We start from the raw sequence: 27949 nt of genomic DNA on the forward strand, positions 1-27949 counted from the left end.
TACATGTGTCTTTGTAGTAGAATAATTTATAATCCTTTGGGTATATACCCAGTAGTGGGATGGCTGGGTCATATGGTACATCTAGTTCTAGATCCTTGAGGAATTGCCATACTGTTTTCCATAATGGTTGAACTAGTTTACAATCCCACCAACAGTGTAAAAGTGTTCCTATTTCTCCACATCCTCTCCAACACCTCTTGTTTCCTGACTTCTTAATGATTGCCATTCTAACTGGTGTGAGATGGTATCTCATTGTGGTTTTGATTTGCATTTCTCTGATGGCAAGTGATGATGAGCATTTTTTCATGTGTCTGTTGGCTGTATGAATATCTTCTTTTGAGAAATGTCTGTTCATATCCTTTCCCCACTTTTTGATGGGGTTGTTTGTTTTTTTCTCGTATATTTGTTTGAGTTCTTTGTAGATTCTGGATATTAGCCCTTTGTCAGATGAGTAGGTTGCAAAAATTTTCTCCCATTCTGTAGGTTGCCTGTTCACTCTGATGGTAGTTTCTTTTGCTGTGCAAAAGCTCTTTAGTTTAATTAGATCCCATTTGTCAATTTTGGCTTTTGCTGCCGTTGCTTTTGGTGTTTTAGACATGAAGTCCTCGCCCATGCCTATGTCCTGAATGGTACTACCTAGATTTTCTTCTAGGGTTTTTATGGTATTAGGTCTAACATTTAAGTCTCTAATCCATCTTGAATTAATCTTCGTATAAGGGGTAAGGAAAGGATCCAGTTTCAGCTTTCTACTTATGGCTAGCCAATTTTCCCAGCACCATTTATTAAATAGGGAATCCCTTCCCCATTTCTTGTTTCTCTCAGGTTTGTCAAAGATCAGATGGCTGTAGATGTGCGGTATTATTTCTGAGGACTCTGTTCTGTTCCATTGGTCTATATCTCTGTTTTGGTACCAGTACCATGCTGTTTTGGTTACTGTAGCCTTGTAGTATAGTTTGAAGTCAGGTAGCGTGACGCCTCCAGCTTTGTCCTTTTGACTTAGGATTGTCTTGGCAATGCGGGCTCTTTTTTGGTTCCATATGAACTTTAAAGCAGTTTTTTCCAATTCTGTGAAGAAACTCATTGGTAGCTTGATGGGGATGGCATTGAATCTATAAATAACCTTGGGGAGTATGGCCATTTTCACGATATTGATTCTTCCTATCCATGAGCATGGTATGTTCTTCCATTTGTTTGTGTCCTCTTTGATTTCACTGAGCAGTGGTTTGTAGTTCTCCTTGAAGAGGTCCTTTACATCCCTTGTAAGCTGGATTCTTTTTTTTTTTTTTTTTTTTTTTTTTTTTTTTTTTTTTTTTATTATACTTTAAGTTCTAGGGTACATGTGCATAACGTGCAGGTTTGTTACATATGTATACTTATGCCATGTTGGTGTGCTGCACCCATCAACTCGTCAGCACCCATCAATTCATCATTTATATCTTGTATAACTCCCCAATGCAAACCCTCCCTCCTCCCCCCTCCCCCCTCCCCATGATAGGCCCCAGTGCGTGATGTTCCCCTTCCCGAGTCCAAGTGATCTCATTGTTCAGTTCCCACCTATGAGTGAGAACATGCGGTGTTTGGTTTTCTGTTCTTGTGATAGTTTGCTAAGAATGATGGTTTCCAGCTGCATCCATGTCCCTACAAAGGACGCAAACTCATCCTTTTTTATGGCTGCATAGTATTCCATGGTGTATATGTGCCACATTTTCTTAATCCAGTCTGTCACAGATGGACATTTGGGTTGATTCCAAGTCTTTGCTATTGTGAATAGTGCCGCAATAAACATACGTGTACATGTGTCTTTGTAGTAGAATAATTTATAATCCTTTGGGTATATACCCAGTAGTGGGATGGCTGGGTCATAAGGTACATCTAGTTCTAGATCCTTGAGGAATTGCCATACTGTTTTCCATAATGGTTGAACTAGTTTACAATCCCACCAACAGTGTAAAAGTGTTCCTATTTCTCCACATCCTCTCCAACACCTGTTGTTTCCTGACTTCTTAATGATTGCCATTCTAACTGGTGTGAGATGGTATCTCATTGTGGTTTTGATTTGCATTTCTCTGATGGCGAGTGATGATGAGCATTTTTTCATGTGTCTGTTGGCTGTATGAATATCTTCTTTTGAGAAATGTCTGTTCATATCCTTTCCCCACTTTTTGATGGGGTTGTTTGTTTTTTTCTCGTATATTTGTTTGAGTTCTTTGTAGATTCTGGATATTAGCCCTTTGTCAGATGAGTAGGTTGCAAAAATTTTCTCCCATTCTGTAGGTTGCCTGTTCACTCTGATGGTAGTTTCTTTTGCTGTGCAAAAGCTCTTTAGTTTAATGAGATCCCATTTGTCAATGTTTGCTTTTGCTGCCGTTGCTTTTGGTGTTTTAGACATGAAGTCCTTGCCCATGCCTATGTCCTGAATGGTACTACCTAGATTTTCTTCTAGGGTTTTTATGGTATTAGGTCTAACATTTAAGTCTCTAATCCATCTTGAATTAATCTTCGTATAAGGGGTAAGGAAAGGATCCAGTTTCAGCTTTCTACTTATGGCTAGCCAATTTTCCCAGCACCATTTATTAAATAGGGAATCCTTTCCCCATTTCTTGTTTCTCTCAGGTTTGTCAAAGATCAGATGGCTGCAGATGTGTGGTATTATTTCTGAGGACTCTGTTCTGTTCCATTGATCTATATCTCTGTTTTGGTACCAGTACCATGCTGTTTTGGTGACTGTAGCCTTGTAGTATAGTTTGAAGTCAGGTAGCGTGACGCCTCCAGCTTTGTCCTTTTGACTTAGGATTGTCTTGGCAATGCGGGCCCTTTTTTGGTTCCATATGAACTTTAAAGCAGTTTTTTCCAATTCTGTGAAGAAACTCATTGGTAGCTTGATGGGGATGGCATTGAATCTATAAATAACCTTGGGGAGTATGGCCATTTTCACGATATTGATTCTTCCTATCCATGAGCATGGTATGTTCTTCCATTTGTTTGTGTCCTCTTTTATTTCACTGAGCAGTGGTTTGTAGTTCTCCTTGAAGAGGTCCTTTACATCCCTTGTAAGCTGGATTCCTAGGTATTTGATTCTCTTTGAAGCAATTGTGAATGGAAGTTCATTCCTGATTTGGCTCTCTGCTTGTCTGTTACTGGTGTATAAGAATGCTTGTGATTTTTGCACATTAATTTTGTATCCTGAGACTTTGCTGAAGTTGCTTATCAGCTTAAGGAGATTTTGGGCTGAGACGATGGGGTTTTCTAAATATACAATCATGTCATCTGCAAACAGGGACAATTTGACTTCTTCCTTTCCTAACTGAATACCCTTGATTTCTTTCTCTTGCCTGATTGCCCTAGCCAGAACTTCCAACACTATGTTGAATAGGAGTGGTGAGAGAGGGCATCCCTGTCTTGTGCCAGTTTTCAAAGGGAATTTTTCCAGTTTTTGCCCATTCAGTATGATATTAGCTGTGGGTTTGTCATAAATAGCTCTTATTATTTTGAGGTACGTTCCATCAATACCGAATTTCTTGAGCGTTTTTAGCATGAAGGGCTGTTGAATTTTGTCAAAAGCCTTTTCTGCATCTATTGAGACAATCATGTGGTTCTTGTCTTTGGTTCTGTTTATATGCTGGATTACGTTTATTGATTTGCGAATGTTGAACCAGCCTTGCATCCCAGGGATGAAGCCCACTTGATCATGGTGGATAAGCTTTTTGATGTGCTGCTGAATCCGGTTTGCCAGTATTTTATTGAGAATTTTTGCATCAATGTTCATCAGGGATATTGGTCTAAAATTCTCTTTTTTTGATGTGTCTCTGCCAGGCTTTGGTATCAGGATGATGTTGGCCTCATAAAATGAGTTAGGGAGGATTCCCTCTTTTTCTATTGATTGGAATAGTTTCAGAAGGAATGGTACCAGCTCCTCCTTGTACCTCTGGTAGAATTCAGCTGTGAATCCATCTGGTCCTGGACTTTTTTTGGTGGGTAGGCTATTAATTATTGCCTCAATTTCAGAGCCTGCTATTGGTCTATTCAGGGATTCAACTTCTTCCTGGTTTAGCCTTGGGAGAGTGTAAGTGTCCAGGAATTTATCCATTTCTTCTAGATTTTCTAGTTGATTTGCATAGAGGCGTTTATAGTATTCTCTGATGGTAGTTTGTATTTCTGTGGGGTCAGTGGTGATATCCCCTTTATCATTTTTTATTGCATCTATTTGATTCCTCTCTCTTTTCTTCTTTATTAGCCTTGCTAGCGGTCTGTCAATTTTGTTGATCTTTTCAAAAAACCAACTCCTGGATTCATTGATTTTTTGGAGGGTTTTTTGTGTCTCTATCTCCTTCAGTTCGGCTCTGATCTTAGTTATTTCTTGCCTTCTGCTAGCTTTTGAATGTGTTTGCTCTTGCCTCTCTAGTTCTTTTAATTGTGATGTTAGAGTGTCAATTTTAGATCTTTCCTGCTTCCTCTTGTGGGCATTTAGTGCTATAAATTTCCCTCTACACACTGCTTTAAATGTGTCCCAGAGATTCTGGTATGTTGTATCTTTGTTCTCATTGGTTTCAAAGAACATCTTTATTTCCGCTTTCATTTCGTTATGTACCCAGTAGTCATTCAGGAGCAGGTTGTTCAGTTTCCATGTAGTTGAGCGGTTTTGATTGAGTTTCTTAGTCCTGAGTTCTAGTTTGATTGCACTGTGGTCTGAGAGACAGTTTGTTATAATTTCTGTTCTTTTACATTTGCTGAGGAGTGCTTTACTTCCAATTATGTGGTCAATTTTGGAATAAGTGCGATGTGGTGCTGAGAAGAATGTATATTCTGTTGATTTGGGGTGGAGAGTTCTATAGATGTCTATTAGGTCCGCTTGGTGCAGAGATGAGTTCAATTCCTGGATATCCTTGTTAACTTTCTGTCTCGTTGATCTGTCTAATGTTGACAGCGGAGTGTTGAAGTCTCCCATTATTATTGTATGGGAGTCTAAGTCTCTTTGTAAGTCTCTAAGGACTTGCTTTATGAATCTGGGTGCTCCTGTATTGGGTGCATATATATTTAGGAGAGTTAGCTCTTCCTGTTGAATTGATCCCTTTACCATTATGTAATGGCCTTCTTTGTCTCTTTTGATCTTTGATGGTTTGAAGTCTGTTTTATCAGAGACAAGGATTGCAACCCCTGCTTTTTTTTGTTCTCCATTTGCTTGGTAGATCTTCCTCCATCCCTTTATTTTGAGCCTATGTATGTCTCTGCATGTGAGATGGGTCTCCTGAATACAGCAGACTGATGGGTCTTGACTCTTTATCCAGTTTGCCAGTCTGTGTCTTTTAATTGGAGCATTTAGTCCATTAACATTTAAGGTTAATATTGTTATGTGTGAACTTGATCCTGCCATTATGATATTAACTGGTTATTTTGCTCGTTAGTCGATGCAGTTTCTTCCTAGCCTCGATGGTCTTTACATTTTGGCATGTTTTTGTGATGGCTGGTACCGGTTGTTCCTTTCCATGTTCAGGGCTTCCTTCAGGGTCTCTTGTAAGGCAGGCCTGGTGGTGACAAAATCTCTAAGCATTTGCTTATCTGTAAAGGATTTTATTTCTCCTTCACTTATGAAACTTAGTTTGGCTGGATATGAAATTCTGGGTTTAAAATTCTTTTCTTTAAGAACGTTGAATATTGGCCCCCACTCTCTTCTGGCTTGTAGAGTTTCTGCCGAGAGATCTGCTGTTAGTCTGATGGGCTTCCCTTTGTGGGTTACCCGACCTTTCTCTCTGGCTGCCCTTAAGATTTTTTCCTTCATTTCAACTTTGGTGAATCTGGCAATGATGTGTCTTGGAGTTGCTCTTCTGGAGGAGTATCTTTGTGGCGTTCTCTGTATTTCCTGAATTTGAATGTTGTCCTGCCCTACTAGGTTGGGGAAGTTCTCCTGGATGATATCCTGAAGAGTGTTTTCCAACTTGGTTCCATTTTCGCCCTCACTTTCAGGCACCCCAATCAGACGTAGATTTGGTCTTTTTACGTAATCCCATACTTCTTGCAGGCTTTGCTCATTTCTTTTTCTTCTTTTTTCTTTTGGTTTCTCTTCTCGCTTCATTTCATTCATTTGATCTTCAATCGCTGATACTCTTTCTTCCAGTTGATCGAGTCGGTTACTGAAGCTTGTGCATTTGTCACGTATTTCTCGTGTCATGGTTTTCATCTCTGTCATTTCGTTTATGATCTTCTCTGCATTAATTAGTCTAGCTGTCAATTCTTCCACTCTTTTTTCAAGATTTTTAGTTTCTTTGCGCTGGGTACGTAATTCCTCCTTTAGCTCTGATAAGTTTGATGGACTGAAGCCTTCTTCTCTCCTCTCGTCCAAGTCATTCTCTGACCAGCTTTGATCCGTTGCTGGCGATGGGCTGCGCTCCTTCGCAGGGGGAGATGCGCTCTTATTTTTTGAATTTCCAGCTTTTCTGCCCTGCTTCTTCCCCATCTTTGTGGTTTTATCTGTCTCCGGTCTTTGATGGTGGTGACGTACTGATGGGGTTTTGGTATAGGTGTCCTTCCTGTTTGATAGTTTTCCTTCTGACAGTCAGAAGGACTGTCTGTTTGTCTGTTGGAGATTGCTTGAGGTCCACTTCAGACCCTGTTTGCCTGGGTATCAGCGGCAGAGGTTGCCGAAGATAGAATATTGCTGAACAGCGAGTGTACCTGTCTGATTCTTCCTTTGGAAGTTTCCTCTCAGGGGTGTACTCCACCCTGTGAGGTGTGGGGTGTCAGACTGCCCCTAGTAGGGGATTTCTCCCAGCTAGGCTACTCAGGGGTCAGGGACACACCTGAGCAGGCAGTCTGTCCGTTCTCAGATCTCAACCTCCGCGTTGGGAGATCCACGGCTCTCCCCAAAGCTGTCAGACAGAGTCGTTCGCGTCTGCACTGGCTCCCGCTACTTCCCCTGTTGGTCTTCAGCTATGCGCTGTCCCCAGAGGTGGAGACTACAGAGACAGGCAGGCTTCCTTGAGCTGCTGTGAGCTCCACCCAGTTCGAGCTTCCCAGCGGCTTTGTTTACCTACTTAAGCCTCAGCAATGGCGGGCGCCCCTCCCCCAGCCTCGCTGCTGCCTTGCGGATAGATCGCGGCAGACTGCTGTGTTAGCAGTGAGGGAGGCTTCGTGGGCGTGGGACCCTCCCGGCCAGGATTGGGATATATTCTCCTGGTGTGCCTGTATGCTTACAGCGCAGTATTGGGGTGGGAGTTACCCGATTTTCCAGGTGTTGTGTGTCTCAGTTCCCCTGGCTAGGAAAACGGATCCCCTTCCCCCTTGCGCTTCCAGGTGAGGCGATGCCTCGCCCTGCTTCAGCTCTCGCTGGTCAGGCTGCAGCAGCTGACCAGCACCGATTGTCCGGCACTCCCTAGTGAGATGACCCCAGTACCTCAGTTGAAAATGCAGAAATCACCGGTCTTCTGTGTCGCTCGCGCTGGGAGTTGGAGACTGGAGCTGCTCCTATTCGGCCATCTTGCTCCGCCCCCTGTAAGCTGGATTCTTAGGTATTTTATTCTCTTTGAAGCAATTGTGAATGGAAGTTCATTCCTGATTTGGCTCTCTGCTTGTCTGTTACTAGTGTATAAGAATGCTTGTGATTTTTGCACATTAATTTGGTATCCTGAGACTTTGCTGAAGTTGCTTATCAGCTTAAGGAGATTTTGGGCTGAGACGATGGGGTTTTCTAAATATACAATCATGTCATCTGCAAACAGGGACAATTTGACTTCTTTTCCTAACTGGATACCCTTGATTTCTTTCTCTTGCCTGATTGCCCTAGCCAGAACTTCCAACACTATGTTGAATAGGAGTGGTGAGAGAGGGCATCCCTGTCTTGTGCCAGTTTTCAAAGGGAATTTTTTCCAGTTTTTGCCCATTCAGTATGATATTAGCTGTGGGTTTGTCATAAATAGCTCTTATTATTTTGAGGTACGTTCCATCAATACCGAATTTATTGAGCGTTTTTAGCATGAAGGGCTGTTGAATTTTGTCAAAAGCCTTTTCTGCATCTATTGAGACAATCATGTGGTTCTTGTCTTTGGTTCTGTTTATATGCTGGATTACGTTTATTGATTTGCGAATGTTGAACCAGCCTTGCATCCCAGGGATGAAGCCCACTTGATCATGGTGGATAAGCTTTTTGATGTGCTGCTGAATCCGGTTTGCCAGTATTTTATTGAGAATTTTTGCATCAATGTTCATCAGGGATATTGGTCTAAAATTTTCTTTTTTTGTTGTGTCTCTGCCAGGCTTTGGTATCAGGATGATGTTGGCCTCATAAAATGAGTTAGGGAGGATTCCCTCTTTTTCTATTGATTGGAATAGTTTCAGAAGGAATGGTACCAGCTCCTCCTTGTACCTCTGGTAGAATTCAGCTGTGAATCCATCTGGTCCTGGACTTTTTTTGGTGGGTAGGCTATTAATTGTTGCCTCAATTTCAGAGCTTGCTATTGGTCTATTCAGGGATTGAACTTCTTCCTGGTTTAGCCTTGGGAGAGTGTAAGAGTCCAGGAAATTATCCATTTCTTCTAGATTTTCTAGTTGATATGCGTAGAGGCGTTTATAGTATTCTCTGATGGTAGTTTGTATTTCTGTGGGGTCAGTGGTGATATCCCCTTTATCATTTTTTATTGCATCTATTTGATTCCTCTCTCTTTTCTTCTTTATTAGTCTTGCTAGCGGTCTGTCAATTTTGTTGATCTTTTCAAAAAACCAACTCCTGGATTCATTGATTTTTTGGAGGGTTTTTTGTGTCTCTATCTCCTTCAGTTCGGCTCTGATCTTAGTTATTTCTTGCCTTCTGCTAGCTTTTGAATGTGTTTGCTCTTGCCTCACTAGTTCTTTTAATTGTGATGTTAGAGTGTCAATTTTAGATCTTTCCTGCTTTCTCTTGTGGGCATTTAGTGCTATAAATTTCCCTCTACACACTGCTTTAAATGTGTCCCAGAGATTCTGGTATGTTGTATCTTTGTTCTCATTGGTTTCAAAGAACATCTTTATTTCCGCTTTCATTTCGTTATGTACCCAGTAGTCATTCAGGAGCAGGTTGTTCAGTTTCCATGTAGTTGAGCAGTTTTGATTGAGTTTCTTAGTCCTGAGTTCTAGTTTGATTGCACTGTGGTCTGAGAGACAGTTTGTTATAATTTCTGTTCTTTTACATTTGCTGAGGAGTGCTTTACTTCCAATTATGTGGTCAATTTTGGAATAAGTGTGATGTGGTGCTGAGAAGAATGTATATTCTGTTGATTTGGGGTGGAGAGTTCTATAGATGTCTATTAGGTCCGCTTGGTGCAGAGATGAGTTCAATTCCTGGATATCCTTGTTAACTTTCTGTCTCGTTGATCTGTCTAATGTTGACAGCGGAGTGTTGAAGTCTCCCATTATTATTGTATGGGAGTCTAAGTCTCTTTGTAAGTCTCTGAGGACTTGCTTTATGAATCTGGGTGCTCCTGTATTGGGTGCATATATATTTAGGAGAGTTAGCTCTTCCTGTTGAATTGATCCCTTTACCATTATGTAATGGCCTTCTTTGTCTCTTTTGATCTTTGATGGTTTAAAGTCTGTTTTATCAGAGACAAGGATTGCAACCCCTGCTTTCTTTTGTTCTCCATTTGCTTGGTAGATCTTCCTCCATCCCTTTATTTTGAGCCTATGTATGTCTCTGCATGTGAGATGGGTCTCCTGAATACAGCAGACTGATGGGTCTTGACTCTTTATCCAGTTTGCCAGTCTGTGTCTTTTAATTGGAGCATTTAGTCCATTAACATTTAAGGTTAATATTGTTATGTGTGAACTTGATCCTGCCATTATGATATTAACTGGTTATTTTGCTCGTTAGTTGATGCAGTTTCTTCCTAGCCTCGATGGTCTTTACATTTTGGCATGTTTTTGCGATGGCTGGTACCGGTTGTTCCTTTCCATGTTTAGGGCTTCCTTCAGGGTCTCTTGTAAGGCAGGCCTGGTGGTGACAAAATCTCTAAGCATTTGCTTATCTGTAAAGGATTTTATTTCTCCTTCACTTATGAAACTTAGTTTGGCTGGATATGAAATCCTGGGTTTAAAATTCTTTTCTTTAAGAACGTTGAATATTGGCCCCCACTCTCTTCTGGCTTGTAGAGTTTCTGCCGAGAGATCTGCTGTTAGTCTGATGGGCTTCCCTTTGTGGGTAACCCGACCTTTCTCTCTGGCTGCCCTTAAGATTTTTTCCTTCATTTCAACTTTGGTGAATCTGGCAATTATGTGTCTTGGAGTTGCTCTTCTGGAGGAGTATCTTTGTGGCGTTCTCTGTATTTCCTGAATTTGAATGGTGTCCTGCCCTACTAGGTTGGGGAAGTTCTCCTGGATGATATCCTGAAGAGTGTTTTCCAACTTGGTTCCATTTTCCCCCTCACTTTCAGGCACCCCAATCAGACGTAGATTTGGTCTTTTTATGTAATCCCATACTTCTTGCAGGCTTTGCTCATTTCTTTTTCTTCTTTTTTCTTTTGGTTTCTCTTCTCGCTTCATTTCATTCATTTGATCTTCAATCGCTGATACTCTTTCTTCCAGTTGATCGAGTCGGTTACTGAAGCTTGTGCATTTGTCACGTATTTCTCGTGTCATGGTTTTCATCTCTGTCATTTCGTTTATGATCTTCTCTGCATTAATTAGTCTAGCTGTCAATTCTTCCACTCTTTTTTCAAGATTTTTAGTTTCTTTGCGCTGGGTACGTAATTCCTCCTTTAGCTCTGAGAAGTTTGATGGACTGAAGCCTTCTTCTCTCCTCTCGTCCAAGTCATTCTCTGACCAGCTTTGATCCGTTGCTGGCGATGGGCTGTGCTCCTTTGCAGGGGGAGATGCGCTCTTATTTTTTGAATTTCCAGCTTTTCTGCCCTGCTTCTTCCCCATCTTTGTGGTTTTATCTGTCTCTGGTCTTTGATGGTGGTGACTTACTGATGGGGTTTTGGTATAGGTGTCCTTCCTGTTTGATAGTTTTCCTTCTGACAGTCAGAAGGACTGTCTGTTGGTCTGTTGGAGATTGCTTGAGGTCCACTTCAGACCCTGTTTGCCTGGGTATCAGCAGCAGAGGTTGCCGAAGATAGAATATTGCTGAACAGCGAGTGTACCTGTCTGATTCTTCCTTTGGAAGTTTCCTCTCAGGGGTGTACTCCACCCTGTGAGGTGTGGGGTGTCAGACTGCCCCTAGTGGGGGATTTCTCCCAGCTAGGCTACTCAGGGGTCAGGGACACACCTGAGCAGGCAGTCTGTCCATTCTCAGATCTCAACCTCCGCGTTGGGAGATCCACGGCTCTCCCCAAAGCTGTCAGACAGAGTCGTTCGCGTCTGCACCGGCTCCCGCTACTTCCCCTGTTGGTCTTCAGCTGTGCGCTGTCCCCAGAGGTGGAGACTACAGAGACAGGCAGGCTTCCTTGAGCTGCTGTGAGCTCCACCCAGTTCGAGCTTCCCAGCGGCTTTGTTTACCTACTTAAGCCTCAGCAATGGCGGGCGCCCCTCCCCCAGCCTCGCTGCTGCCTTGCGGATAGATCGCGGCAGACTGCTGTGTTAGCGGTGAGGGAGGCTTCGTGGGCGTGGGACCCTCCCGGCCAGGTGTGGGATATATTCTCCTGGTGTGCCTGTGTGCTTACAGCGCAGTATTGGGGTGGGAGTTACCCGATTTTCCAGGTGTTGTGTGTCTCAGTTCCCCTGGCTAGGGAAACGGATCCCCTTCCCCCTTGCACTTCCAGGTGAGGTGATGCCTCGCCCTGCTTCAGCTTTCGCTGGTCAGGCTGCAGCAGCTGACCAGCACCGATTGTCCGGCACTCCCTAGTGAGATGACCCCAGTACCTCAGTTGAAAATGCAGAAATCACCGGTCTTCTGTGTCGCTCGCGCTGGGAGTTGGAGACTGGAGCTGTTCCTATTCGGCCATCTTGCTCCTCCCAGCAGGTGCTTATTTTTCTTTAGGTATTTACAGGCATTATCCCATTTACGTCGCACAATTCTATGAGGTTCATACTATATGAGTTCCAGTTTTTCAGATGAAGAAACTGAAGCTTAGATGGAAGGAATAATTTCCCCAGGGCTACACAGCTAGTGTAAGACAGAGCCAGGACCAGAGCCCAGGTATTCCCTAGTCCACAGCCTGTGCTCGTCACCACCACCCTGAATTATTGTAGGGGAGGGAACTGGCTCAAAAAGAATAAGTAAAGTATATGTAACCCCGGTTCCACAGCTAACAGGTGGCAGAGCCAGGATTCACAAGGAGTCTGTCTTGAAGTAAAAGCCAGGTTCTTTCACTAGAACCCTTCAGCTCTGCTGTTTCCTGGGCCCACGGTGGCCAGGAGTAATTTACGGGGAAATGTGATTCTTTCTGGAATGCAAGTTTGAACACGGTAGGATGGAAAGATCTGGGGCTGCTATTGAGAAACATGTATTCTAGTGTTGACTCTCCATAAGCTTGCCGGGGGGGTGAAGGCCCAGGGGATGAGGTCTCAAATAAATCATTCTGTGTCTTCATACAAATAACTGTACAAGTCAATGGGCTTTTATGAGCTCCCTAAGGATCAAAGCTAAAGGTGTGAGGGATTTGGACGTTTTAAAGTTGAATATAAATGTAAGATTTGACTTTTAAAATTCCTTCTTAAACCATGTACCTTATGCCAAGAGAAATGTTATACTTTATTGCTTACATGAATTGAAATAAACTGCTTGTGGTCAGGAACCATGTTTCATGGTTCTTAGAATACTTAGCACTCAAGTCCTTCTCCAGTCCTTACCTTGGAAAGCATCAGAAAAGGAATTTCTACTGCCAGAGAAGATATTTAAAAGTTGGGATAGGGGAGAGGTGTCTCGATTGACAACCTCAACCTATTGTATGCATTTAAGTAATAATTGTAATAGATGTTAATATCATACCTAATTTACATAAGTAGAATTCTAGATCATTACCCCGAAAGGAATTTAATCATTCTGCTTATAATTTGGGAGCTTTCCATATAGCTTATAAGTATTGTTGCTTATTAGGGTAGTCAGACTGACGGACTGATAATGGCCTCACAAAACTGTTAAGTTCATTTAGGACAGTGACTGCATCTGTAATGTTTATTCTGGGGTCTCCAGAGCCTCCCTAGCACAGTGCCTGTCATGTAGCAGGTGCCCAGTGAACATTCACTGAATGAGTAAATGAAGCTGTGGGTCCTCTTGTTTTGATTTTAAAGGGAAAAGTCTTGGTCGGCAAATACTACAGACAAATTTTTAACTTTCAGACAAAGTATCAAGGCTTTGCATATGATGACTATAGCGTATCTTCAGTGGCTAAGTATAGGCTTTTATCACTAAATGCCTCATGTGAGTACTTAGCCACATTGGTTCTTTCTCTCTAAACAAACAAAAGCTCCATAGAGGTTTTTTTTGAGGTTTTTGCTTGCTTGCTTTCTGAAGTTTTTACAGTTTAAAATGTGCAAACTTCGACAAAGGGGTAGATCCAGCAACTTGAATCCTGGTTGGATATGTGTTCCGCTACTTCTGTGTGCCTGCACATCGCCACCTCCACCCCCACAAAGGGAAGATGCAGTGCTTGTCTACTATTCACAGACAAGTCCTAGGAAAGATTAACCCACAATATTTGTGATGCAAGTTTTATGGAAGTCAACCAAGGGCACAGTTAGCTATTAGGTCACCTTGCAACTCAGGATAAAGGGAAAATAGGATCCAGGATGGAAACAGAAAATGGAATGGTAAAGCAGAAGAAAATGCCCTAACTGAAATAAAGACTTACGTAGTTTGGATGTTCATCCCCTTGAATTCTCATGTTGAAATTGATTCCCAATGTTGGAGGTAGGGCCTAATGGGAGGTGTTTGGGCCATGGCAGAGGTTGGGCTCCCTCATGAATGGACTAGTGCCTACCCACCTTGGGCAGAGGGGTATGAATTCTCCCTCTGTTAGTTCCTGAGAGAGCTGGTTATTGAAAAGAGTCTGCACCTCCTTTCTCTCTTGCCTCCTCTCTTGCCATGGGGTGTCTGCACATGCTAGCTCCCCTTCACCTTCCACTGTGAGTGGAAGCAGCTTGTGACCTTCACTAGAAGCAGATGTTGGCACCATGCTTCTTGAACAACCTGCAGAACCATGAGCCAAATAAACCTCTTTTCTTTGTAAATTACCTAGCCTCAGATATTCCTTTATAGCAACACAAAATGGACTAAGACAAAGCTTCTATTCAAAACCCAGATAGGCTCCTTGTTGTTTGAAGAATAAGAGGTACAGAACAACAGCACAGTTATAGGAATAAACCCCATATAATTCACTGGCCATCCAGTTTCTATTTACAAGGAACAGGTACAGTTCATCTTTTATTTTCTATTTTTATATTCATGTGAAAAGAAGGGAGATTATGAAAGTAAATATGGATCCCAGCATTAACAGCTGAATATATAAAGGAATTCAAGTGCTTTAATTAAAAAATTATGACCACAGTGAGATATACTTCACACCCATTGGGATGGCTATTATTAAAACATGAAAAATAACAAGTGTTGAATGAGGATGTGGGGATAATGGCACCCTCGTGCATTGCTGGCAGGAATTTAAAATGGTGCAATGTCTATAGAAAACAGTTTGGCATTACCACAAAAAGTTAAACATAGATATTACCACATGACCCAGCAATTCCACTTCTAGGTATATGCTATGGTGTGAACGTGTGTCTCAAAGTTCATGGGTTGGAATCTTAATCCCCACTGCAACATTGTTCAGAGGTGGAACCTTTAATAGGTGGTCAGGTCCTGAAGACTCTGCCCTCATAAATGGAATAATGCCATTATCTTGGGAGTGAGTTCCTGATAAAAGGATGAGTTTGGCCCCTTTCTCTCGCTCACCCATGTGATGCCTTCTGCCATGGTGTGATGCCTTCTGCCATGGTATGATGCAGCAACAAAGCCCTCACCACATGCTAGTCCCTCAATCTTGGACTTCCCAGTCTCCAGAACCATGAGCCAAGCAAACTTCTATTGTTTATAAATTACTCAGTCTGTGGTATTCTTTCATAGCAGCAGAAAACGAATCAAGACAGTATACACTGAAAATCAAAATGGAAAGAACTGAAAACTGAGACTCAAACAAATATTTGTACCCCTATGTTCATAGGAGCATTATTCACAACAGCCAAAAGGTAGAAACAACCCAAACATTCACTGATGGATAAATGGATAAACAAAATATAGTATGAATATATATAATGAAATATTATTCAACCTTAAAAATGAAGGAAATTCTGACATGTGCTATAACATGCATGAACTTTGAAAACACTATGCTAATAAAATAAACCTAACATAAAGGACACATACTGTGTAATTCCACTTATATAGAGTACCTGAGTAGTCAAATTCAGAGTCAGAAAGTAGAATAGAGATTACCAGGGGCTGGGGAAAAGAGATAGTGGGAATTATTGTTTAATGGGTGCAGAATTTCTGTTTGGGATAATGAAAATTTTCTGGTTATAAATAGTGGGGGTGAGTGCACAACATTAAGAATATACTTACTGCATTGAATTATACACTTAAAATGATAAATTTTATTTTATGTATATATGTCTCTTTTTTTTATTCTTTGGAGACAGCATCTTGCTCTGTCACACAGGTTGGAGTGCAGTGTGCGATCTTGGCTCATTGCAACCTTGGCCTCCCAGGTTCAAGCAATTCTCCTGCCTCAGCCTGCCAAGTAGCTGGGACTACAGGAGAACACAGCCACACCCGGCTAAATTTTTGTTTTTGTATTTTTGGTAGAGAAGGGGTTTCACCATTTTGCCCAGGCTGGTCCCGAACTCCTGAGCTCAGGCCATCTGCCCACCTTGGCCTCTCAAAGTGCTAGGATTACAGGCGTGAGCCACCGCACCCAGCCTCTATTATTACAATAATAAAGATGATGTTGTAAAACCTATGAAAGGATTAATTATATTCACAATGTTGTACAACCATCACCACCATGCTCTGCTACCTCTTTCAGTGTAGGTCTTCCACAGCGCACAGCCAGGGAAAATGGAACCTGTCGGTGTTCACTGGCTGCTCAGTTGGCCTAGAACAGCTTTCCTAAACCAGGAAACTGGGGGAGATGGAAATGCCAGTTGACTGCCGAACCCACTAGAACAGCTCCACCAAAACACAGAAATGCGAGGAAAGAGGGACTGCACTCCTCACCAGCTTCTCCACTCAGCTCCTCCCCACTGAGCAGCAGCTGAGGGTGGGGGGAACTGTTGCCTGTACACCCACCCAGGAGAGATCTTCTGTCTGTATAGGCTGGGGAGGTGGGAGTTGCCACCTGGCTGCCAAGTCCACTGGACAAGCCATCTGGAAGCTGGGGAGGTGGAAGGGTGAAGATCCTAGCTTGATTGCCAAGGCCTCTCATTGATACTACAGAGTTTCTGTAGATTTGTTGAATAAATATTCCTCAAATTGTTGTAAGCCCTTTGGCCAATCACCAGAGATTTTTGAATGATTGTCTTTTACCTGTTTAATAGATGTCTCCCTGGGGGAGAAGTTTCACTGGCATCGTTACATTATCATTCTGGAAGAGTTTTAATTAGTTTTAATTAACCATAGTGGAATAGGCATCGTTATATTATCATTCTGGAAGCTCCTCTCTTCCTCAAAGAGTTTTAATTAACCATAGTGGAAAATGCATCTTTTAAAACAGAGACATTTTGTAGAGGCCCTCTTGAAGGCTTCTCCTGATAAATGCAAGCATCAATCTTGGTCTGATGGAATTCTAAGGAGAAGAAGAGATAGCGGCTGTATCCAATCACAAGTATATTTAAAACCTTGCTGAAGATGGTGTAGTAGTAGCCAGGCCCTTCGCTCAGAGAGCTAACAGTCTGAATAAGGTAAAGCATTTGAGTAGATAAACCTGAGATCAAAAGTAAAATATCCCTGCAGGAAGGTAAGGAGATTAATAGCATGGAGGCATATGGAGCTTTTGGAAATAAAGCCATTTGAAATCCACAAAATCACCTGTGTCTTCAGAGAGGGGCTTAGAGTGACTTCTAAGGGGATTAGACCCTGTTAACAGTGTGCTTCAGAGAGATGCATCAGTATACCTGACGAATGGTTTTTGAATGTCCCTGGGGAGGCTGACGTTGTAATTATCTGTTTCCGAGGCTCTGCAGGACTTTGCTTTGATTTTTGCTTTTTTTTTCTACAAGGACTTTGCCGTTACTGGGGATTTTATATTTCTTTTATTTTCAATTGGTTTTTAAGGAGGAAGAAGAGGCAACTGACTCCATGCCATATGTATACAGTCTTGTAAAACCACTGCTGAAGATTTGAAATATTATTCTGACTTGAATAACTTGCCACTCCAAGTGAAGCTGTTTTCTTCGCTAGACTTGCCACAGTTTGGAAGGGAAGCTGTCCTTCAGCAATGATAAATGACACAGCAATTGTTTCTGCAAGTCCAGAATGATGAATAGATCTTGCCTCATTTGACACAGGAGAGACCAGTTTCTTTACTGCTACATTCTAGAAGAAGAAACAAAACCATTTGCCAGCGTGCTTAATATGACGAATTTCTAAACTGAAAGCACTATCTTTGTAATCCTTTTTGATGTCTCTTAATATATCTATCCATTTTCCTTCCAAAGACCATTTGTTTATTAAGATCCACTCTGTGAAAAGAGTCACACGGTGTGTTTCAAATGTCTGTTTAAAATGATTCTTCAGGTATGATGTCAGAAATTGTAACAGCCCTCCGCCTCCCCTTCACATTGCCTGTGTGATCTCTGGCATGTCCTGCCAAGTACCCTCCCTCTCTCACTTTCATTGCCCGAGTGCATCCTGAGTAGCAAGGACTTCTACTTGGACTCATTGTTTGGGTCAGGCTCAGAGAGAGCTCTTAGGTTTTTTCTCATCAGCTAATAAAGATAAGGGGTGGCATCAGGGGAAGCACGTCTTAGAGATGAAGGGCAAATGGAGATCTTTGATTCAAAGAATGTAGCTCCATCACTTTCTCTTACATAAAAATTCTATTCATCCCACACTTCCTACTGCAAATCACATTGGTACACCATGACAATGCAGTAGATACACAAGGACTTTCCCACATCACACTACAAACACAGCCACCCTCTCTGGGGAATGTAAGAGAAACTTCTGGGCTTCCACTTCCCCTCCATTTGTTTGAAGGATCAAGAGAACACTGTTCCATTTTCAACAAAAATTAAAAAGGAAAATCATGAAAAGAGCCAACCTCCTCTTTTTTTGTTTTCTCCCTTAATATATTGTTGCATCCAGGGAAGAGGAAACAGTGAGCGCCACTGATACTGGGTCCCCAGGGACCCCATAAGGGTCACTCCCCAGCTATCAAATGAGCATGTCTTCCTCCACTTGCAGAGTGAGTTTTTAACGGGAATGGAAGTTACTCTTGGCTCAGCTCTGATGTTCAAAAAACAGAAAAAAGAAAAAAAGAAAAAGAAATGCCATAGAGCTTCAGGGAACCAGGCTGTGTTCACACCTGGGTTTTCACAGGGCAGAGATTTTTAGCTTTAAGGCCTTAGAGATTTGGAGAAAGGAGATTTCAGAAATCATTAGCCATGTTCCTGCCAGCTTCAGCCGGCCAGCTAAGAACAGTGTGTTCCTTAAGGGCAGGAACAAATTCCTTCCACATGTTTTTGTTTTTTGTTTCTTCTTAAGGTGCTATCAGTGGTGCCATGGGCCAATTAACTCTGGGACTTAAAATGTGACAATATCTCATTTTTTCTACACCATTGCTAAATAAGACGATCACTAGATAAAATTGTCCAGATAACTGGACTGTCATCCTTTAAGAACTGTATTTTAAAAACGGAAATGTATTTGGACTCCATTTAGTGAATAAAAACAATAGAGATGGTTAACTCTTTGTGCAAGTTCATGTTCATGGGTGTATTATTTTATTGGCTGTATCAAAGATGTCCTCAAGGTCTGTGGAGATGAAAAGGACTTTGCAGCCTCACATGATGGTCTTGAAATTCTAGCCTTTCCATTACTTTTCTGATCTTCCAACTCAGTGTTCATTTGGCATTGTTATTCTGTCATTTCTTCCCAGAATCTGCATCTGAGAAGCCTCATTGCCTTCCTCAGTCTGGACTATTTACTTCTTCACCAGTTGTAATGTAGGCAAAACTGAGAGAAACCAGATGGAATTAGTTTTACATACATTACTTAGTAAATATGCCCTCCTGCCAACTAAATGAAGAGCATGGTTTTTCTGACAGCATAAAAATCTAATTGATCCCTTCAGTCATTGTGTGAGAAGATGGACTTTATATCAAGTGGCATTTTATTTTGAACTTAGAAAAATATGTGTCTTATTACAATTTACCTTCAGTATAACAAGTCCATTGGACCTCCACATCAGATTTTGAACCATTCATTTCTAAATTATTTGCTACCTCCTTAATCCAGGGCAGTATTATCTCTCAGAGATTATGGAAACTGCCTTTTGATGGTGTTCCAGCATCATCCTGGCTTTCTTCCAACCCTATACACTATAGTCAGAATGAGCTTTCAAAAACTGAATCTCATTATTTCACCTCCTTTCTCAATGGCTTTCTATGTTAGCCGCACCTTGCAGCACTCACCCTCTCCTGCTGTGCTCTACCACACTGTCTTAAGGAGTGAAAAGAGGTAACCGACTCAATCCTGTATGTATACACTCTTGCAAAACCACTGCTGAGAGTTTTAAATATTGTCCTGAGTTCCTGCCATTCCAATGAAACTATTTTCTTCACTAGACTTGCCACAGATTGGAAGGGAAGCTGTCCTTCAGCAATGATAAATGACACAGCAACAGTCTGTGCAGGTTGAAGATGATGAATAGATTTTACCTTATCTCTCCCCTCAGTTGACACAAGGTTGATACCAGTTTCCTAGAAGAAGAAACAAAATTATTTGCCAGAATGCTTAATATAATGAATTGTTAAACCGGCCATAATACACACACACACACACACCATATATATATGTATCTCACAGGACCTTTGCATCTGCTGTCTGCTCCATCTGGAATGCTCTTCCCTCTTTCCCTGGCCTGTTTCTTCTATACTTCAGTTCTCAAATTAAATTTCACTTCCTTAGAAAGGCAATTCTTCACCATTTTATTTAAAGTAGGCATTCACTATTATTCTCAGTCTAGGGTAGAGTATGTGGATAGACATATGAGAGTGAACACAAAGTAGGAAAATCTTTATATCACATGTTAATACACATCATTAGATAGCATCTAAGATAGAATAGACATTAAATAACCCAGCAGACAAAAATGACCTCACCAATTGGCTTTAGTCACCCCAGTGCTGGAGCAAAGAGTACGTGAACAAAGTAGCCACATTGGTAGAAATTACACATGGGTCCAGCAGCAAGAACTGCATTTACAAAGGCTGATCTAGCTGCTACCACTGCTAAATATCCAACATGCCAACCATGAGGACTGGTGATGGGCTTCTAATATGACACCGTTGCTCAAGAAAACCAGTCAGTCACTTGGTAAGATGTTGACTTCAATGAGCTCATTTCATCCTGAGGGGCCAGTGGTTCCTTATTACAGGCATAGACACATACTCTGAGTATATGTTTGCTTTCCTGCTCGTGGGAACTTAGCCAGCACTACTATGCAAGGGATGGGGTTATGGAATGCTTGCTATGTTGGCACAGAATCCTATATAACATCGCATCAAGCCATGACCTTCAGCTTATAGTAATTGAGGTTTAGAAATGAGCCCTGGCCACAGGATCTACTGATCATATCAAATCTGCACCACCCGGAAGTGGCTAGCTCCCTACAGTGCTTCTTGGAGGAAATACTCTGGAAGGATGGGGTGCCACCCTCTGGTATATAATTGAATCAAATACTTTTATATGGTGCTATGTCCCAATAGAAAGACTGCATAGGTCCAGGGACCAGGAGTGGAAGTGGGAGTGGTCCCACTTGCCATCAATCCCAATAACACTTTGGGGTGATTGGCAGGTTGCCCAGGGCGGTTGCGGGGGGTGTTGTACTTCTTATCACATAACTCTGGGCTCTGCAGGGTTAGAAACTTCATCCTCAAGGATGGTACACTTTCACCTTGGAACACAGCAAGAGTATCATTAAATTATAAGCTACAGCTGTGGACACTTTTGTGCTCGCTTCCAGGGTGCAAAAGACAAGGAGAGGAGTCACCATCTTGGCAGAGGTAATTGACCTTATCATCGGGAGGAAGTAGGGCTGTTGTTACAGAGTGGACCAGGAAGTAGAGTGTGGAACCTAACGACCTACTTAGGCTCATTTTGATACTCCCTGGCCCACTTGTGATGTTAAATGAACAGGCACAGCAACCTCATTCTGTGGCTAAAAGAACAAAATCTATTTCTCACAGTTCTGGAGGCTGAGAAGTGCAGATCAAGGTGTAGGCAGAATCAACATCTGGCGAGGGCTTTGTTCCTGGTTTGCAGACAGCCGCATTGCTACCTTCTCACATGGGAGAGACAGAGAAGGCCTCGTCTCCTCCTCTTCCTCTAAGGACACTAATCACATCATGAGGGCCCCATACATAACTTAATCCAAACCCCATTGCTTCCCAAAGACCCTACCTCCAAACACCATCACATTGGGGATTATGGTTTCAAGACATGAATTTTGGAGGGACACAAACATTCAGTCCATAGTAGCATGGTGACAAGGGCTCAGACCTCTTGCAGATGAGAACCTGGATGAAATCACTAGGAAAGCCACCAAGACTGCCAGAGGTGGTATCTGATGATGAGGGGAGTCTAGACTGGGTAATGGAGAAAGAGAAAATGAGTATCACTTTTGGTCCCTAGACTCATTGCAGCTGTAGGGGCTGAAATTTGTGCTCACCTTCTCCTCTAAGTTTTCAATCAGGAAGAGAAGCTCACTGGAACCTGCAGGAGATGGTTCATGAATATGCATTAATAAGTGGTCTGGGGTGAGGCAGAGATGAGCAGTCTCTCTTCAAGGAAGTACTTGCATCCGAGTTATGAGAGTGTAGTTGGCAGACAGCCTCCAGCTGCCAGCTTCCTCAGGGTCTGGCCCAGCTGCAGAGAGTCACACCCTTCCTAGGGAAGCTCACATCTGGTGACCGAACCAGGTAGGGGTGTAGAGGAATGGACATTTCTGTTCAAATTGGCATAACTCTGATGGGCAACATTTGCCCCCAGAGCTGCCCACCACAGTGGCTGAGGCTTTGTCAGGGCTGCACTGCAGGTTGCTTTCTCCCTCTGCTCAACCTTTCTTTCCTCTTTCCTCTTCCTACTGGTATGCATCCTTGATAAGTAGCTTCCATCCAAATTTGTCTCAGCATCTGCTTCCAGAGAACCCAAATGCTATAGGCTATATACTTTACCTGCTACAGACAAAGGAGTAAGTTGCCAACTAGGTAATTTGGGGCAAGTTATTTCACTCTCCTGGACTTCCATTTCCTTCTTGGTAAAATAGGGATAATGTTTGCGAGTATGTAAACCACCTGGCACAGTGCTTGGCCTATCACAGTGTTCAATATGTGCTGCAGTTTTGCTGTTTTAAAGGGAAGCTCCCCAGGAATGGACAGTCCCCCATGCTGACACAACTTTGTGAGGTTTCTGTTGAGGACGGGAAGCTGAGTGCTCAGTCTTCTGGCCAATCGTTGACAATCACAGTGCCTAATTCTTTTTTTTTTTTTTTTTTTTTTTGTAGATGGAGTCTTGCTCTGTTGCCAGGCTGGAGTGCAGTGGCGCAATCTCAGCTCACTGCAGCCTCCACCTCCCAGGTTTAAGCAATTCTCCTGCCTCAGCCTTCCAAGTAGTTGGGACTACAGGCACGCACCACCATGCCCAGCTAATTTTTGTATTTTTAGTAGAGACAAGGTTTTACCATGTTGGCCAGGCTGGTCTTGATCTCTTGACCTTGTGAGCCGCCCACCTAGGCCTCCCAGAGTGCTGGGATTACAGGCGTGAGCCACCGTACCCAGCCTTGCAGTGCCTAATTCTTAACAGAGCATCACCGTGAGCCCAGCACATTCCAAGTGTCTTGCATGTTTTAAGTCATTTCAACAATCCAGTGAAAAAGGTAGAGTTCCTAGTCCCATCTTACAGATAAGGAAATGAGGCACAAAGTGGTTCATGAACTGGTCTCAGGTCCCAAAGATTGGAAGTGGGAAAGCTGGGCTTTGAACACAGGCCACCTGGGAGCAGAATTTGAGCTTTTGCTTATAGCATCTACTGCCTTTTTGTTGAACTTCATTTTACAAAGAATGTGAGGCAGAATGAGACAATCCTGCCTTTACCTCCCACTTGCCTGTGACATCTTTCCAGAATAATTTTTTTCTGAATAGGAAAGGGCAACAGGATGAGGAAGATGTCACCTTCCTGCAGATGGATTGGAATTCATTCATCTCTTTCTGAAGCCCTGAGGGAGACAGAACCAAACACACTGGTATTCCTGGGGCTGAGGAGCCAAGCACTGGGAACCACCCTGGCCAAGGGTATAATGGCAGGAGTGATATGTTGACAATGGCAACTTCCTTGCAAAATTTCAGGTATCTGCAAATAATTAACTCAGTTTTTTCAACATGTCTTTATTTGCTTAAATTAACAAAATATAGGTTACATGGTCTTTTCAGGTAAACTGCTTTTTCAGTGAAGCAGAAAGCAATATTCACAACTTGGGCTGCTATATACTTAGAGTTTTAGTTTTTAAATAGCAAGCTAGGGTTCTGTACAAAATCAACATTTGGTGTAATGTTGTCCAAATATGCGAAGGATTTCAAATGTTAGCCTGTTATATTTTGTTCCAGCAAAGCAGACAAAGATCATAATTCAAAACACCATGTTAATATTTTATTAAATGCCTTTAGGGCTTAATAAATACAGTATGCACATTGAGCTTTCTCATGCAACTACTCATATACAAATATACCAGTTACTCTTGTGGGTTCATGAAAGGTCAACCTTAGTCTCATGGCCAGTGGGGAGTCAAATTTTTAAAAAGAGAGAGAAAGAGGAATTGAAAGGCAACATGAGGGTTAATCATAGGAAAGAATAAAAAGAATAAAAGAAAAATATGCCACTTGGCTGGTCTATTGATTGGTTCAAAGTGACAGTGGTCAAAAGGCTGGAAAGCATTTGGTAGTGACCTATTTTCAGAGTCTCACAATGTGATATTCTGGTTTTGGAAAGCAGGTAATCTTGGAAGGCTTCATCCCTTAGTTCTCTGAGATGGCCCACATGGACTTTCCTTCAAGGCTTGCCTTCTGGTTCATCAGCTCATTAGGCAAAGTTGGCCAACCCTTTCCTTAACTCTGTGCTCATGCATAAGGTGTCCATGTAATGTCTCACCCATACTGGAATACTTTTGAGAATTAAGGTGACACTTGAATAATTATCCTGGGACAACAGGTCTAAACCAGGATCATCCTAGGCAAACCAGGATGTTGGCCACTCAACAGCATACAAAACCAAGGTTTTAGCCTTGGTGCTCAGAAGGTTAATTCTGTATTAACCATTAGGTTAGATCTAATTAAGTGTCTTATGCCCAGAGTCAACAACTGAAAACAGGCCCTGGAATACTCTCCATAGCAAATTGTTTTTATTTCTCCTAGACCTTTTTACTCCCTCCAAATAAAATTTTATTTAGAATGCTAACGTATAAATCAGATGGAACTTGAGCTGCTTGGAGTGAGGTGGGTGTGGGAATTGAGTTTCTCCTCTCCCTATCACTCTTCAGAGGCCTAAAGATGACCTCCGGCTCCTCAAAACACAATCTGAAAACCACCATTCTAGACCATACTCTAATCATCTCAACATTAACTGGTCCCTCAAACATTCCCATGTGGTTTGTTTTGGTTGGAAAGGACTAGAGCCTGTTACTCTCGAATTTCCTGGTTCCCATTCCAGCCAGGCATACTCAGAACCAAACGGCATTCTGCAGGACATGTGGTCAAACACAGCACGTAGTAGGTCCTCAACACATGGCCGCAGTGTGAATAAATGTGTAACTGAACCCTAAGAGCTGGAAGCCTCCCAGGCCACTCTGCCAGCCTCCTGGGCAATTTCATCAGAGGCACTGATGAGCTATATTAATAATGAGTGGAAGGGACTTGCCCCTCTGAAGACTTGGAATGGGTTTTTGACCCAGAGTTGTGCTTGTAACCACAAAAACCCACAGTCTTCTCTTCACCATCTCCGTTGCAGGTGCCCTTACCTCAGGACACAGTACTCTTAGCACTTCATGGTGGTGGGGAGTCTGACAGGAGAAGCTTTAGGCAAGGTGGCGGGGGAAATGGGTCAGAGATGGACACAACACACAGGTGAGTGATGACAACCAGGTGGGGCTAATGGAGCAAACCTTGGCCTACAGAAAAGGCCAGCCTCCAACAGTTGGAGATGGGCATGTCTTCTAAAGGAATGTATTGGGAAGTCTGGGATAGGATGAAGCACAGTAATAACCAGTACCTAGCTCTACAAATAAGAGTCAAAACTACCAAACAAGAGGTTTTTACATAAACAGACACAGTACCAGAGGGTTATTGCTATGGGCAGTCACACATACATGACACCCGGTCAGTATTGCTTTTCTCAGTGCCAGTGCCTAAGTAAGGCCGACCTGCTGGGCCCATCCCACCTAATGGAGTCATTTCCACTCACTGGCATCATGGTTCAAGGGTCTGGGAAGAGATAATGAGTTACCATAGGCCAGCCACGCATTTTTCAACATAGTAAGTGACTATAAACATCACAGGCATCATCTTCTAGTATAATGTCAAAAGTGTGTATCTATATATAGAGTGTGTGTGTCCACTCATATGGCTCTTACAGACAGGTAAGGAGGCCTAAGTCAGCAGTATGATTGTGAGGTCTCCTGTTCTCAACCTTAAAGAGTCTGAGGCTAGGAACAGAAATACTTATGAAGTCTCTGGAAAGTGTCCTGGAAGCCACAGAAATGGTGAGTTCTATATTAGTCCCCTCAATCTTCTCAATCTTGGCTGCACATAAGTATTGTCTGGAGCGATTTGGAAAATTCCAGTCCTGGGGCTCCACTCCAGATCAATTAAATCAGAATCTTCATGGGTGAAGCCTTGGTTTGGTGTCTTTTTTTTAAAGGTCACCCCAGATGATTCTAATGTACAGCCAGCACTGAGAACATAGTCCAGAGTCTTCTTTACTTATGATTAGCTGTCAACTATTCTAGTAACCCAAATAAGTCAGAGCTTAGATTTCTGGGAGAATTCTCTGTGGTCACCCCCCAGCTCTAGCTCTGAGGAGAAACCCCCTGGTCACTGGTGACAACTCTTCCTGCATCTGTCCTTTTTTTTTTTTTTTTTTTTGAGGCAGAGACTCACTCTGTCACCCAGGCTGTAGTGCGGTGGCATGATCTCAGCTCACTGCAACCTCCACCTCCTGGGTTCAAGCGATTCTCCTGCCTCAACCTCCTGAGTAGTTGGAACTACAGGCACCCGCCATCACGCCTGACTAATTTTTGTATTTTTAGTAGAGATGGGGTTTCACCATGTTGGCCAGGTTGGTCTCAAACTCCTGACCTCAAGTGATCTGCCTGCCTTGGCCTCCCAAAGTGCTGGGATTACAGGCGTGAGCCACTGCGCCCGGCCCCTGCCTCTGTCTTATGGGGCATGAGGCCTCAGAGCAAGACAGCAATGGTCTCCAGGAGGGAGCTCTGCTCGAGAAATGGGGGTTTGTCTGAGGAACCAGGACCCTGAACATCATCAGATCATCTGAAAAAAAAAAAAAAAAAATGCTCCAAATGCTCAATCTGATGAAGACAGCCGACATAGAACAAGATAATCTAAGTATTCTAGGTCACCAGTTTCCCTTAGTCAAAATTATTATTCTCCTGAAATTTTACCTTGTATCTGCAGCAACTACTTGAGAGCATTCTCTTCAACATTTCATCCTCCTGTGCCATTTCTGACATTTTTGGTTATAGAATAAAGGCTATTTTTATATATACAACTACTAATATTTTCATCTAGCTGGAAAATATTATAACCTTCACGAATTCACCTAAATAGTTATTAATAAGGTGACACCTCAAGCACCATATTTTTGCAATTAGAAATTTACCATGTATTGCATATAAATCAGAGGAAAGTAGAATTTCTAAAAGCACCTCAGCATCAGCTTACAATTAGATATCTAGAAGAATACTCACAGTTTATTATACTGGCGATGCATCAAACGCCGCTGAAGAAGACCCTGCACATGTGTGAAGGGTATTAAGGGCCCCGTGAATGACCTGAGAAGGCTTTCCATTACCTACATCCCTGCTCATTTAGTCTAAGCCATTTGTAGAGATTGGTACTATTCGCCAGTCTCCAGAAAATGACAGTTCATGCAGAAAGCTATATTTGAACTGCCTCGTTCTCATTTTCCAAATGTAATTTTAAAACTGTCCACTTAGATACCTAAAAGCACTGCTTGTTTTTCCATTTTCCTCTCCAGTAATTCTTTCAAACTCTCATCTCTGTGTTTGAAGTATAAGTAATCAGAAAAAGAGGGGCCCCGCCGGGTACTCTGAAAAGCCCTGAGGCTGAGACACTCATCTCTGCCTTCATAGTCTCTCTCCTGGCTGCCCTCTGCCCCAAGGTCGCCCTTGCTCCTCTCCTCCCATTCTTCCTTGGATGCATCCTCCTTCTCCTCCTTGCAGGCCTCCTCCATCACCTCCAGTGCGTGCTCCGGCTTGGTGGACAGATCCTCAGGTGTGCAGAGCTGCTGGCTCTGGGGTGCCAGGCCAGGGCTGTAGGGTTCCACCTCGTAGCAGTTATCCTCCTCTTCCTCCTCGTGGCAGTGGCTGCCCTGGGCACTCTCCCCGTCTGACTGGAACATGGGCACCTTGGCCCGGTGCTTCTGAGAGAGGTCAAAGGGCTCCTCCTGCTCCAGACTCCTCAGGACACCAGCTGTCTGTGCCAGGGCGATTCTCCCCCTTCCCAGACCTATGAGAGCAGAGTAAGAATT

At 42.7% G+C, this 27949-nt stretch overlaps 1 protein-coding gene across 1 annotated transcript in view; it reads right to left on the reverse strand.

Moving 5' to 3' along the window:
• Positions 1-23540: 23540 nt before the first annotated feature.
• ZNF366 (zinc finger protein 366) overlaps positions 23541-27949 on the reverse strand; it is a 67790-nt gene continuing 63381 nt past the window's right edge. The window contains exon 5 of the mRNA XM_010380271.2: positions 23541-27927. Within this exon, the coding sequence (XP_010378573.1) occupies positions 27392-27927 (536 nt within the window). The 3' untranslated portion in view covers positions 23541-27391. The remainder of the gene's footprint in view (positions 27928-27949) is intronic.

The sequence above is a fragment of the Rhinopithecus roxellana genome, chromosome 3 (genome assembly GCF_007565055.1).
Source record: "Rhinopithecus roxellana isolate Shanxi Qingling chromosome 3, ASM756505v1, whole genome shotgun sequence".
Classification (NCBI taxonomy): domain Eukaryota; kingdom Metazoa; phylum Chordata; class Mammalia; order Primates; family Cercopithecidae; genus Rhinopithecus; species Rhinopithecus roxellana.